This window comes from Drosophila navojoa, chromosome 4 (assembly GCF_054131105.1).
Source record: "Drosophila navojoa isolate 15081-1374.11 chromosome 4, UAZ_NAV_1.0, whole genome shotgun sequence".
NCBI classification, from domain to species: Eukaryota; Metazoa; Arthropoda; class Insecta; order Diptera; family Drosophilidae; genus Drosophila; species Drosophila navojoa.
In genome coordinates this window covers 7,849,440-7,863,907 of record NC_142892.1, presented here as the reverse complement: position 1 = coordinate 7,863,907, position 14,468 = coordinate 7,849,440, and the positions used below count along the sequence as shown (strand labels likewise).

Below are 14,468 nucleotides of genomic sequence, written 5' to 3'. Positions count from 1 at the left end.
TTTTATATATTTAATATCATGTGTTTTTATTTTATTTTATGATAAGAAACTTATAAGCAGAGAATAGTAGCAAAGAAATATAGAAACTGAATATTTAAGAGTACAACTGATTATAGGTCATCTGCCAGTCGAACAAATTTGTAGAAAATTTGAACAGATTGATCACAAACAATGCTTGACTATTTGCTTTATAAATACATGCTAATTATATAATATACTTTATTTGATAATAATTAATTCGCTTACGCTTTAAGCAACTAACTTTGTCTGCAACTACTTAGGGCCTAACACTTATTAATTGATTATCCTTTGAGGTAATAATGCAAAAGAACTCATAGATGTAGAAAATTATATGGCTAATCTGATTTGGCTAAGCTAATTTGAATATTTGATTGTCTCATAGTAGCCGCCATTCACCGCTGTCGGAGGCGGAGTCATGGGCAGGTAAACCGGTTTGAAATCGATTGGCGAACGATCGGCATGGTTGCCCGATTGAGATGGCGGCGGCGTCATGCTGCCATGATGCGGGTGTTGAGAATGATGCGAATGATGATGATGATGCGATTGCGACTGCGACGTCTGTATGGAGGACAATGCCGGCAGCTGCTGCAGCGACATGGAGCGCAGACCTGCGAAATAGCCCAAGCAGAGGAAACAAACAAGACACGATTAAAAAGCGCATTTTATGATCCGGCGCTAAAATTCACACAGTGCCGAGACGCCGATGCTGCCGCGGTCGATGCCGACGCCGATGTCGACAGCGGCAGCAATAAAACTCGTACCATGTGTTGCTATGCGGTGGTAATTCGAGATCAAAATGCCCCGCACACACACACGCACACCCTGTGAACTCAGTGAGCGATTAAACGACTCTGATTGACAGGAACACCCAGGCAGAGAGCGGGACGCACTGGCTCAGTGGGGCACTTACCGTTATCCAAGCCGCTGCCACTTGTTGTATAGGAGTAGCCGGCAGCCACGAGACTGGCGGCTGGCGCATAATCACTTTGAAGCGCCGCACCGGGCGGGCTGGAGGGGCCCACCGTCGAGGACATGCCCAGAGCCGAGTGTGCCAACGGAGGAGTGGGGGAGCCATTCAGATTGTTGCCCACGGCCGTGAGGCAGGTGATGTTCGAGTACTGCGGCAGCGTGCCAACGCCAACAGATGGCGCTCCACTGTGAGCCGCATGCACGTTCCAGGCATCGCTGAAGCCCTGCGCAGCCGAGGGACCAGCAGCCGCTGCGCTGTAATCGTAGCTGGCATAGGCGGGCGTTGCATAGAAGTTGGCGTTCTCCTGCGGAAGTGGAGCAAGTTAGGACATGGTTTTCTTTCATATGCATCTCAGAAACTTACCATGCCCGCATCGGCATAGCTGCCACTGTAGAAGCTGTTCGCATTAACCGTATACGTCTTGACCTTGATCTTGGAGCGATAGCCGCGTGGACGACGTCGCAGACTGCCCTCGTCCTCGAACAAGTGCGCCGAATTCTCATCGATGGTCCAGTAGTTGCCCTTGCCGGGCTTGCCGACGCCCATGCCCTTGGGCAGCTTCTTGAAGCACTCGTTCAGGCTGAGATTGTGACGCACCGAGTTCTTCCAGCCCACGTAGGGTCCGCGAAAGAATTCATAACTGCAAGCAAAAACAGAGACAGCCAGAGAATCAGATTCAGTTTATTTATATAAGCAATTGGTTTCAGCTGCACATCCAATATAACTCCCCACTCGCAGCACCTCTCTCTCTCTCTCTCCCTCTATATCTATCTCTCTTTATTCTAATGAGCTTTGAGTGTCCGTCACAAAAGTCAATTAAAAACTTTTCGGGCTCTCAGACATGGGCAACAACAAACAATCGTTGTCAGCGCTAAATCCTCTCACGCATTTTGCATTCAAGCGTTGCCATGGCCCATTCCGTTCCGCCTTTGTCTGGTTCCCAGCCGTGATCGTCGCCAATACCCAAACATTCATATACGTATAAAGTGCCATGCTCTGAGAAATATGAGCAATCAAAAGGATGCGCCTGACAGAGAGCTCTAGCATGGCCATTGAGCTCGGGCCTTGGCGCTGGCTTGGGGTAACTGGAACTGATCATATTTTTGTTGACTAAATAATATCGGAGGAGAGTAAATAAACGCAAGCGACACATGAAAATCGAAACACTTTTAGGTGCCTCGCCCCGTTCCCAGCGACTCTCATGTTGGCTATATCTGGGATCGGTGTCCGGTACCCAATGGCTGGGTGTCGATGTCGGTAATGGGCCCCAGCTGGTCACTTGAGCTTCTGTTGCTGGCTGCGGCGCTTGGGAATGCAATGGCCGACAAGAGCCAAAAGCTGAGCCATACTCTAGGGCTTTTAGCCAGATTGTTTAGACTTGAAGACTTTTACTTTTCATAAAGTAAAATATAAATATCAAATGATCAATAGCCGCGATAAGCTGAAGTCGAAGATTATCTTACTGGGAAATTGTCTAGATGTCAGAGTGGATTCTTTTCGCTTATGACTTTTTAACTAATGGCTAATAGGATATATGTAGGGGATTACTTTAGACTACTGTATGATATCGTCTTATATTTTATATTGTTTTGAAAAACTTGAACCATTTCTACAACTTGAACAACTTCTGACATTGGAGCTGCCTGGCGGGGTTCAGACGCAAAAGGCCTACGACATAAAAAGGCTTTCAAGCTCTTAAGCTTCGCACATGCTGGACGACATTCAATACTGCGCATTATAGCCTCAATCTCAAGTGGTTATTATTATATAACAACGGGACTCGATCGACCGAGCTCAGTTTCCAATGTATGTGTGTATATATACATAAATATATACTGTACTTGAGATGTGGTACCCACCTCTTTTGCAGATATGCGTAGATCTCGCTGAGCGTCAGTTTGCCCGTGGGCGACTCCTTGATGGCATGCCCGATCATGTTGATGTAGCTTAGGGCTGGTTTCTCCGGGCGACGAGTGCCGGATTTCTTGGTGGTGTCCGGCGTGCTGCTGTCTTGAGCACTGGAGCCGCTCACCTTCGACTGCTGCGCATTGGCACTGTCGTGAGCTGCGCTCGAGGCGGCCGTCTCGGAGCCGTTGAGTGACTTGGCAGGCGAGGAGCTGGCACTCGAGTAGTTCAGCACAGACATGCCATGTCCGTGGGTATTCGCAATGACCTGGGTGGGCGAGGCGGAGTGGCGTGGCATGTAGCCGCCGGGAGAGTGTTGTTGCTGTTGCTGTTGTTGTTGTTGCTGCTGTTGCTGTTGCTGCTGTTGCTGCTGTTGTTGCTGCTGCTGTTGCTGCTGCTGCTGCTGCTCCGATTCGTGCAGAGCCAGCTGATGGTAGTCATTGGCGCTGACTATGGTGTTGTTGGTGCAGTACTTGATGGTGGAGGCATATTGGTGGTTAATGTGCTGGAGCTGCAGCGGCTTCACCACCGACGAGCTGATGCACATGTCCTGATCGGTGGGCGTCTTGGAGCTGGAGTTGGGCGAGACGGAGCCCACGGAATGGGCTGGCATCAGCACGCCATACGGCGGAATCGGACTCGACGATGCCGGCGGCGTGCCCATGCTGTGCAGTGCACTCAGCCCATAGTGCTGTGCATTGGGCGTGGCATTGCCCGTGGCATCCAGCGTGGGCGCATAGTACTTGCGCTCCATATAGCTAATGTTTGGCTTCTCGTCGACCAGCTCTGTGGGTGAATCGCCGCCCATCACTTGGAAGTTGCCAGCGGGCAGCGCGTTTCCAGCGCGATACAGGTGCGAGGGCGTGTGATGGGTAAAGGTGTGCGCATGCAGATGCTGGGCACCGCTGCCCAGCGCATGATGCGTGTGATGCGGATGATAGTGCGAGCCACCCACAAAGCCACCCAGTGGGTCAGCAATCATTGTGCGGCTGCTCAGCTCAGATGCCACTTCCTCGCTCTTGATCATTTTACGCACTTTCTCTACTTGCCAAATGGGACGCAATCAAAGTCTTTGCTTTTTAACCGAGTCTTTTCTTTGGTTCACAGTTGCACAGTTTTCTCTATTTATTATTTTTGATTACTATTAGTCTTTCAGTTTGATCCGTTGCCTTTGGTGATACAACCGCGCGGCTTCGCTATTCTCGACTAACTGCAAGCTGTTGGCGATCTCGACGTTCTCGTCGCTCTGAATAGTGCTCGGGCCTCGACGGACGACGCTCCACTTGAACGGAGCACACATATTCTTTTTTTAGTTCGCCTACGCCTTACGCAAATGCGCTCACACTCTCCCGCTCTCGCTCGCACTCTTGCTCTCTCGCTGCTGCCTGCGCATCGCTCACTCTCGCATTTCCAATTTGACTTGCAGCTAATTGGCCTGCCATTTGGTTCGCTGCCTCTCCCTCTCCCTCTGTCTCTCTCTCTCTCTCTGCGGATCTGTTATGCGTATTGGTAGCACTGCATGTGACATATCTGTGGTTAGTGCCATTGGAGCCTGAGCTGCGCATTGGCATGACAAACATCCAGGAGCAGACAGCGTGCGGCTGGGTCTTTGACTCAGAATTGCAGCAATACGAGCGAGCTGGCCAAACGATCCAATCGCATAATGTTTCTTTTCTCAATGGCATTATATGTGTATAAGGAAATACATAATATATTGTCCGACCAGCAGTTAGTCTAGAGTTTGAGTAGGGTTTTGGCTTTGAGCATTAGAAACATCATCTATACAGTGAAAGAGAGAGAGGGAGAGAGAAAGAGGGAAGTAGTTTATAGTTGCTTGTTAGTTTATTTCTTATATAGTTGTATAGGTAATCTATTATAGTTGGTTTAAGGCAAGTCTGTCAACTCTTTGTTGCTTAAAGTTTGCGGCCTTCAAGCTTAGAAACCTCGGATAAAACATCAAAAGTGAAGTAAAGACTTAATTACAAATTGCGTTCAGCAGTCTTCTCACTCTCTCTCTCTCTCTCTCTCTCTCTCTCTCTCTCTCTCTCTCTCTTTCTATTGATGTTGGACTTGAATGTCCATTATTATGTTTAGGTCCCATTGGATAACTTAATAATCAATTTTTTTCAGAGAAGTCTTTTCTTTCTATTTCCCTCTCAAGTGGCCTTAAAGTGATTATCGTTCGATAGTTGAGCTTATCATTTATCATTTATGGGGCATTTAAAACTTGATAGGCATATTGATTAATTCTAATTCAATCAAATTAAAAATTTGCATACCCATTATAGAACTTCTGCAATATCAAAACAAAAATTTCTTTATATACCTAGAGAATCCTATGCTATACAGTGTTTAATAATGCCTAGAATGAGTCACGTCTTCAGATAGTCGTAGTTATTGTGCCCACGTCGAGCGTGTCGGTCTCCTGTTTCTGGCACAGTCAACAGTTAATAAATAGTTGGGAAACCCAGATCTCGAAACCCCAATTAGTGCAAATGAATTAACATTTGGCACTCATCGAAAGGAAATCGATGGCCGATGCTCTGGCGCGGCATCCAAACGAGCTGTTAATTGATTTAGTCGTTCTCTGCATGGCTCGACTCCGGGTACGGGTACGGGTCCGGGCGTGGGTTTCTGCCACCGCTGCTGCCGCTGCTGATGTTCCCTGTTCATTGTGTCTGTTCCCTGAGTGACGCCATTGCTGTCAGCACTACGCCGACGCGCGACCGTGACGACGCGACGTTGACGATGGCGACGAGGCCGCTCTCAGCTCTCTGCGCACTACGCTCTACGCTCTGCTCTCCACACACGCAACTTGTTTTTTTTGTTTTTCTGGTTTTTTGGTGCCAAGAGATCGGGCAACGTTTCAATCCCCAAATACACACACACACATACAGTGAGAGAGGCACACGGAGGCGGAGTTTTGTTTACATTAAACGAATTCTATTTGTCGAATGCGTCAGGCGCGATTGGCGCTGCGGGCAGCAACAGCAACAACAACAGCAACAACAACAACGACAGCGCACAATTTTGTTAGCTATATAATCAATTCTTATTATTATTTTCTTCCTTTTTTCGTTTGGGCCATTTTATTTGACTTTTGCGTGGCCTGAAAGATATTTTAATTTCATTTGGCATATATATCAGAAGCAGACAATTTGCCAAAGCACTCGCCATTTCAGAGGAACTTTTCGCGGAACTCACAGACAATAACCGCAAAGCAACAACAACAACAACAACAATAATTCTGGGGGGGCAATTGTGGAGCGTTTTTCAGCACAGCATTTAAAGTCATCTATATATGTATGTATTTATGTGCATATGTATGTGTAGGCCATTTTTCTGCTGGTCTCTGCGGACAGGCCATAAATTATTTTTACGTTTGATTATTATTATTTCTTATTTCGGTTTTTGCGTGCTGTTTTCGTTGCTGCACAACCAGAAAGCAAGAGAAACGAATTTATTGTGAGTGAGGAATAAATTAAACAGGCATCCGAAACAATACAATTCCAATTGGCCCATGGCTGTTGCTCTGTGGCTCTGGCTCTGGCGATTAATTAATTAATTGCCCAGGTGCGAGAGAAGATTTAAAAGAAATCGTTTTTCTTACTAAATGACATTGACCAAAATACAAAGAGCAAACGGAATTTATCAGAGCAACAACAACAACAACAACAACAAGAACAACAGAACAGCAGCTATAAATCAATTTAAAGAGTTAAAAATATATATAAATTTGTATACACAATTGCTTGGCCTTTCTTTGATTTTGCTTTATTTTCATCTGTTTTCCTGTCGCATTTCCTTGATTTTTCTGCTGGCAAAATGTTTAGAGAATTTTCCCCACTGCCTGGCCGATCGAATTTTTCTTTGACATGACATCGCGCCTTGTATTTATAGCCATCGATTCCAGGGCAAAGCCAAACAGTGCGTCATCTTAACTGGGTCAACAGTTCCGCCAACACAGCTCACATTGGATCTTGTGTGGTCCGCTGGCCATAGCAATTACTCTCTATTTAACTCTCGCTCTCCCTATCTCTCTCTCTCTCTCTCTTTCTCGATCCACCCACAGGCTTCAACAGGGAATTCCCAAACAAAAGTCGTCATCAACATCTCGTTTTTTCCTGTTTCAAGTTCAAATAATCATAATAAAGATAACACAATTCATCTCACTTGATATTTTCGCTTCTTGTACGGCGTTTGTTTTGCTTTTAATTTAATGTTAATGTTATTAAATGGCCAAATTGTTTACTATTATGGACGTTTGTAAACAAAATTATGTATACGACGCGTCCGCCGTCTGCAGCAAGTTGAGTTGTAGTACACAAAGCGGCGATCCCATTGATTCAGCGATGCTCTAGCTCTCTCTCATTCATACTCCTTTGGCTGCCGCCCGCCCTCTGCCTCGCGCTTCTCTCTCGTCTGGGCAATGCAAAAGAATACCAAACAATACCAAATGCCGGCCATGGCCAGCATTGTTTAAACTTGCCTCGTGCTGTAGTTTAATAAACATTTAACAATTAAACACACTCTAAACACACGATTCCTTTGCCTACACGCCACGACCACGACCACGCCTCCGGGGAGGCGTTCTATATACAAGTTGGAGCTGCGGCGCATTTGTTTTTGCATACTGACCTACAACAACAGGCAAAAGCAAACAATTGCAGCTTCCTCCGGCCACGCCCTGCCACCTGCCATGCCGCAGCAGCGTTTATTAAGACAGTTGATCCGCCGGACAACAAATAATCAAATAGTCAAAAATTCAAAATATTTACACACACGCTGCTGCGAGCAAAATTATGCAGTCTCTAGTTAAGATTTGTGCCACTCTCTCTCCCTATCTCCCTCTCACTCTCACTCTCTCACTTTCTGTCTCACTCTTTAGCTGTGCTCGTTTCTTTGTTTAAATATTTACACTTTTGTTTTGTTGCAATTTCTAGCCCAGATCTAACCAAATAGTTAGGTTTTATGTCTTCATAAGTGGATTCCCGGATTTGTTTATGCCCCCAGCTTTTATGCAGAATTCGAGTCACGTGTGGCGGCAATATACATACGTATATACGTACTTCAATATATTTTTTAAATATCTAAACCCATTTGTTATTGTTTTTTCCCACGACTTTGCTTTTTGTAAATATTTATGCGATATTTTAGCGTTCGGTTGGTTAAGTTAAGTAGGGAATCGCTTATGGAATTCTGTTTGGATAAAACTCGGTGACATACCAACGCAATAAATGTATTTATAAACAGTAAAGTGAGAATGAAGAACAAATTCAATAACTTGGAGAAAAGAAACAAATGTTTATAGAGCAAAACCATTTTGATATCAATTGTTTTGTGTGCTTAGTCACTGATGTACAATATATAATCTGATGAGAGTAGAGAAATCATTCTCTGTTTTTATTTCAATTAATATAATATATAATGTATAATATTTTAAAATATTATATTTTGGTATAAAGCAATATTTTAATTAAAGAATTCCTTTTAGATATATCCACTGTTAGATTAGAATTAAATTACTCAGCTGCATAAAATCTGTTGTATATTTTTATACATTTTTATTAAAAAATTTTTAAAAATAATTTTTAGCTATTTTAAAATAAACAAAATTATATGTGAGCTTATCATAAATGCATTCATCCATCTATTTCCACCTGAGCAAGATTTCAAGACCTTAACCAATATAAAAAGCTAACACAGTGAATTTTGATGCTTTGGTAAATATTTTCTTATTTATATAATTATAATATATTATATATAAGGTCTTCATGCTAAACAACCTATCATAACTAGATCCATCGCTTACATCTATCCATCATACATTTTCTCGCCAGTGTGTGAGCTATTCAAGCCAAATACATTTGTTGGCTCAGTTCAAGATTGTTTCTTATCGAGTTTTTATGTGCTGGCTTGGCTGGCCAGAATGTTGCCACACTTGGCACTCAAATAGCGACAGTGCGGCCATAAACACCTTGCCTGCTCAACCGGATTACAATTTCAGATTTCCAATTTCAAAATGGCCGCCGCTGCCAACGTCGCCGCCGCAGCCGACATTTGCGCAAGATGGCCAACACGACGTGTGTTTGGCTGCCAGCTGCCAGTTATTGTGCGATCTGGATGCCATTGCCAAACTACCATGCAAACTGTGGCAATATCATAAAAACCTACACGCGCAGAGCGAGAGATAGAGAGGGAGCGCGAGATAGGGGGAGAGAGAGCACACGCAACGGGCAGTCTCAGTTGAATGGGGCAGTTGGTGCGGCATTCAGCTGTCGAAGCTGGCGCAATAAAATCGAACAATTTATAGACTATTCGGTGCGCAATAATTGCGCCAAATTGAACAGAAAATTAAGCAAGAAAGAAAGAGAAAAAGCAGCAGAGTAGGACAGAGGGAGAGAGAGGGTGAATTTCAAGAAAACGAAATACTTTTAAAGGCAACCGACAGACGATCCGTTGAGGCTCACAAAAGTCATTTTCACTTGGCACTTGGTTTGGGCTTTTGTTTAGCTTTTGGTTTAATAGCCGGCACTTAAAAATCCGTTGACTCACCCGGCCAGGTGAGAATGGAAAATGGTAAACGCTGTGCGAAAGGAAGCGCAAACAGGAAACAGCAACAGAAATGAAATTAATGCGATTTGCTCGCTCCCTCGGCCAACCAGCTACATACATATATAAATTACAGTTATTGCAATGCCAGCAATGCCTAGGCTGAATTTCGCTGATTGTGTGATAAGTGTTGAACTCAAATAAGTCTGTGGCATGTGGCAAGCTGTTGGCCGAGACTCCGACTGCTGCTGCGACGGCTGCTGCGTGCAGCCGCTCTTCGATCTTCGATCTTCGATCTTCGAACTTTTGGCATCTGTTTCATTTCAACTGACGCGTATTGTCGTCATTGCCTCTTGGTAATTGTTCTTGGGCTTCTTATTGCTCTTGTGGTTGCCGTTGTTGTTGTCGCTCACATAATTTTTGCTTTGTTCTTGGCCCTTGTACATTTTATATTCAAGCTCATCCCACATTTCAGCGTTTTTTATTGCGCTGTTTTTGTTCCTTTCGACTCGTTTCTGTTGGCCTTGCGGGACAGCGCACCTGTGTGGCATGTGGCATGCTCGATCGGATGTGTCGGAACATACCGAACTGCTCCAGGAATAATTGGCAGACATTTGAAGAACAACAACCTCCAGATCCATTGGTTCCAGCTAGGCCTACGAAAGACTATGATAAATGAAATTTGTGGAATACCAGAGAATTGAGTAGAAAATGAAATCACATATATACATATATACGAACACATACATACATATATGTCTAACTACCAATGCATAGCCTTTCTTCAAGTGGCTCGCAGGGGGAGATCGCATTTATTTAAATTTGGGTTAATTACCGGCGACATCCTGACGCAGCGGCAGTCCGTCGTACGATTGTACGGCGTAAAACGAGGCGCTGACAAATATTTTGACATGGCATCGACTCCCAGATATTGTCGCTGCGGTCCACACTTGATGCTCGGACTCGGGTTTTCGGTAATGTGTGGTCGCCACTTGAGATCCGGTAGCGCAGGAGTCGGGGAATGTGTAATCCAATACCCAAACTTCAAAACACCAAAACTAGAGCCACCAAATCTGCGGCGTCTGGCACATGTCAGTTGAGTTATTAATCTAAAGATCTGTAATCCGAATTGGTCCATGTTTTGTTGGTAATTAGTAGGGTTTCTAAACATTTGTATTATTATAATGAAAACTAATTAGCTATTTGTTAAAATTAGCAAATATAGAAAGAAATTTAGGTCTGACAGTAAGCTACTTACTGGGATAAAGTGGAAGTGTATTTTATCTGCCTTAAAATCTTTAAAACTTACTAAATCTAAATAAATCTAATAAAGAGCAAAGCAGGCTACGTAAATTGTGATGTGAATTGACTAATTCAAGTAAGATTAAAATCAAGATAGATTTTAGATTTTAGAAAAGCCTTCTACAAAATTCTGAAATGAGACGCTCGTTGAAATCTTCCCCGCTCGGATTCAGCTACGGGCTTCTAAGCACCAGTCGAGCACTCAGTGCCAGTAAGGGCTCCAGAACTATAAAGGGAACGGATAGCCTTATGAAGCATGTTGATGAAAAGACTTGCCCAAAAAAGCGTACGTAGAGCAAATCACTTCGAAATTCCCCCTTTATAATAATGACGATATATTTCAAGACAGGCAGTGACCCAGGTCCTCGTTGCAAGCCGAAGAAGGAGTCGGAGAAGAAGGAGGGGCAGAAGAAGGAGGGAAATAAGAAAAATCCAAGCAAAAAATGAGCTGCATTTAAAATTGCTTAACGGGACGAAATATCTCTTTTAAATTGTCGAATGTTCTTATTTTTAGGAAACTGACCAAATGGCGGCGCCCAGGCACAACAATTCACATAATAGATCACAGATTATGCAGCAACATGAATCACTTGCATATATAGTTCTCTGCTGGCTGGCGAGCACACGAAGATCATAAAACGCAGCGCTCTAGACATTATAAAGCCATAAAGCAACAAGTAAGATCCAAGCGAAAATAGCTGCCCAGGCCAGGGAACTAATGAAACAAGAAAAAAGTATTATAACCATAAAGAGTGATAAAATAAAGACTGTGTAGTTCCATCGTCATTTTATGGCTTTGAGGCTGCTGCCCCTGGCAAAGTCTAGCAACGATCTCACAAATTCGATCCGAATTGGATCAGATATATACTAAGATGATTTGGCGCAAAATCGAGAAACCCAATTGGAAATGATTATTGCATAATTCGCTGGAAAACTGCATTCTATCAGCTGGCAGGTGCTTAAAAGCTCCCACGTAGCTCTCATCTCTGATCACTGCCATCACCATGACAAAAGTATTCAACTGGCTGCCGCTGCTACTGGAACGGGAATTCATAAATTTCACACCCAGAACCGAGGCCCGAGACCCGAGAGCCAAAGCACCAGTTTTTATGGCAATTCAATTGCACTGCCACTGATATTTGTTTCCTGCTGCTACTGCAGCCCGGATTCCCTGCCCCATTCCCGGGCAGGTTGCAGCCGTATGGCCATGTACGATTCGGTTTTCCCTATGGCTAATGTAAACAATACCAAATCTCGACACGGGCCGCACTTGTGTCGACTGCCGACTCAACAGTCGAAATACGTTTTTTTTTTTTTTTTTAGTTTTTCATCTGTACTTTTCCTTGGGTCTAGGAGCCAGCCGATCGATCGACCTATGTGCGTACATGTATTTATGTGTGTGAGTGTGGGATTGTATACAGCACATTTTTGTCTTCTTGGGCTCTCTGTATTTTGGGTAATTATTACTTTTTCAATGTAAACAAATTGAATGCTGCTAATTTTAGTTAAATACTTGCACATATTTCTCAGTTTTACGATTTTGGACTCCCATTTTGCCGGCCATTCAAATGAACAGTAAATTCTTTCCAACTGGAATGTCGCAATTATTTTCAGTATTTTTTCTAGTACCTACAATATGCTAACTCTTTAATCTGGCATTCATAAGTTTTAGGTATTTATTTTCTGTAGTTGTCAGCCCATTGACTTGCTCGACGGCTTTGTAAAGTGCCGAAAATCAAAGCGATTGACGCAGTCGACGATCGACGGGCGGTCGAGCATCCATCTATCAAGAGTGTGTCTGAAGGCAAGCAATGGAGCCGCAGTTGAGTGTGGAGCACGCCCATAGCTAGCTTCCAGATACGAGATGAACAGCCGCCGTGTGTCTGCTCAACCTTTCAACGCATAAAAAGCCGCCACGCAAAGTTTTCCAAAAGTGTCTGCGCGTTGTGTTCTTTTTCCTCTTTCAAATTATCGACGAAATTAATCTTAATCTTGAGTTTGCCCAGGCAATCTGGCAACACATGTGCTAAACGGTGTCTGGCCCGTGTGTGTGTGTGTGTGTAGAGGTGTGGGAGAGAGAGAGCAATACAACTACTCACACACACAAACACACACACATATGCATACGCATGCTCGTACATATCTATTTCAAGGCCTTGCCATCCTTTAACTGTTGTTGTTGCTTCTGCTTTGCTGCTGATGTAGCTATGGTTGTTGTTGTTGTTTGCTTTAGTTTCTGCTTTTGTGCGCACGCCGATTGAAGTTTGGCCGACGTTGACGTCGACGTTCGTCAAATTTGTTGGCATCAGCAAACGGTTTTTATTCAACAAGCAAAAACAACAACAGCAACAAGAGCACTGGAACCACAGCTACTACAACAACAGCTATGATCACGATGATGCCGATGACGAGTAAGACAGCCGAGCAAGAAGAAGACGGCATGCGCTTTGCATGCGCCGCATTGCACTCGCGCGACGCGACGGCCAACCAATTGGACCACCCAAAGCGTTGAGCATCTGCACTCCTCGCACTCCTGTGCGCCCTAGCCCCTCTAACCGCATAATTCCATAATTCTCTAGCCTCCGTTGCCGCTTTAGTTTTTACGATAAATTACAACAGCAACATTGCTGCAATGCGGCTATCATTCATTCATGAGGGCATTCCAACTCCCCCGCAGCCATCCTCACTCTTCGTGTAAACATGTGTAAATCATGACCCGTTGATGGCATCCACGTAGACAAAGCACTGGGGCGCAGAACACAGGGCGCAGCATGTGACGTCCTCGTCCGCGTTAATGCTGCAGCAGCTTTTGCACTGCGACCCTAAAAGTTTTCCATATGTATGCAGATAAATGAGTTGTGAAAAGCTATTCCAGTTCACAGTTCCGCAACCCATCAATCCTTCCAGTACCAGTTCGATTTTCAACAACTTCCAGTCAGATGCAAATAAATGACTTATCAAAAGCTATTCCAGGGTGCTGTCCCGCAACCCAAGCCCATCAATGCTCGTTCGACTTTCGAAAAGTACAAATGATATCCGAATGCAACTGCTGCCATTTGGCGCTGGCTGCTGCTGCTGCTGGCCGCCAACGTTGATGGCATTCCCATTCCATTTGAATTCTCGTAATCGTATTGTCCCAAAAGGCTAAAGCAAATATTATTTATGTATGCGTCTCTCTCTCTCTCACACACACACTCTCGGTGTGCTGCTAGTTTGCCCTGAGAACTTTTTTCGGCTTGCGAACATACGGTTTGGAGGCAAACGCCGTGCACTTCCGAAGAGCCGAGAACAATTTTGTGTGCGTTTTGTTTGTTTATACTTAAAGCGTTATTTCAATAAACATATGCAAGGCAAAGGGCAAATTTTCGATATTGAAATTTTTGATACATTCTCAATATTATGCAATTGAGCATCCAGTTATATTTTTAAATCAAATGGTTGCTTTATGATAGTGTCAAACCTTACCATGCAAACTATTTAATTTAATTAATTTATTTTAATATTTTTAATGTAAGATGCAAATTCGCGCCCAAGGCTGTATTTAAAAACTGGGTTTTATAGCAATTAGCTTTATGTATAGTTCACTCTACAGTCTGGCAGCCCTGCAACCGATCACAGTGACGTCTCACTTGCTCAACTTTAGTGTTGGTAAGCTCTAAATTTTTTTGGTATTTTAACAGCACTGACAAACACAGATCGTTTTCAGTGTGACCAGGTG

The 14,468-nt window shown here is 44.0% G+C and overlaps 1 protein-coding gene and 1 long non-coding RNA gene across 2 annotated transcripts; one reads left to right on the top strand and one right to left on the bottom strand.

The window, feature by feature from the left end:
• bin (biniou) lies at window positions 1–4,595 on the bottom strand. Its single transcript, XM_018102740.3, has 4 exons — window positions 2,851–4,595; window positions 1,355–1,631; window positions 932–1,295; window positions 1–629 (listed from the first exon to the last, which is right to left on the bottom strand). Exons 1-4 carry the CDS (start codon window positions 3,921–3,923, stop codon window positions 376–378), a joined length of 1,968 nt encoding a protein of 655 aa, XP_017958229.1. The 5' UTR covers window positions 3,924–4,595; the 3' UTR covers window positions 1–375.
• A 6,226-nt stretch (window positions 4,596–10,821) lies between these two features.
• Window positions 10,822–12,357, top strand: LOC149091368 (uncharacterized). The gene is made up of 3 exons (XR_016196739.1): window positions 10,822–11,036; window positions 11,100–12,206; window positions 12,281–12,357. It is a non-coding gene; the product is annotated as an uncharacterized LOC149091368 (long non-coding RNA).
• The last annotated feature ends 2,111 nt before the right edge of the window (window positions 12,358–14,468 follow it).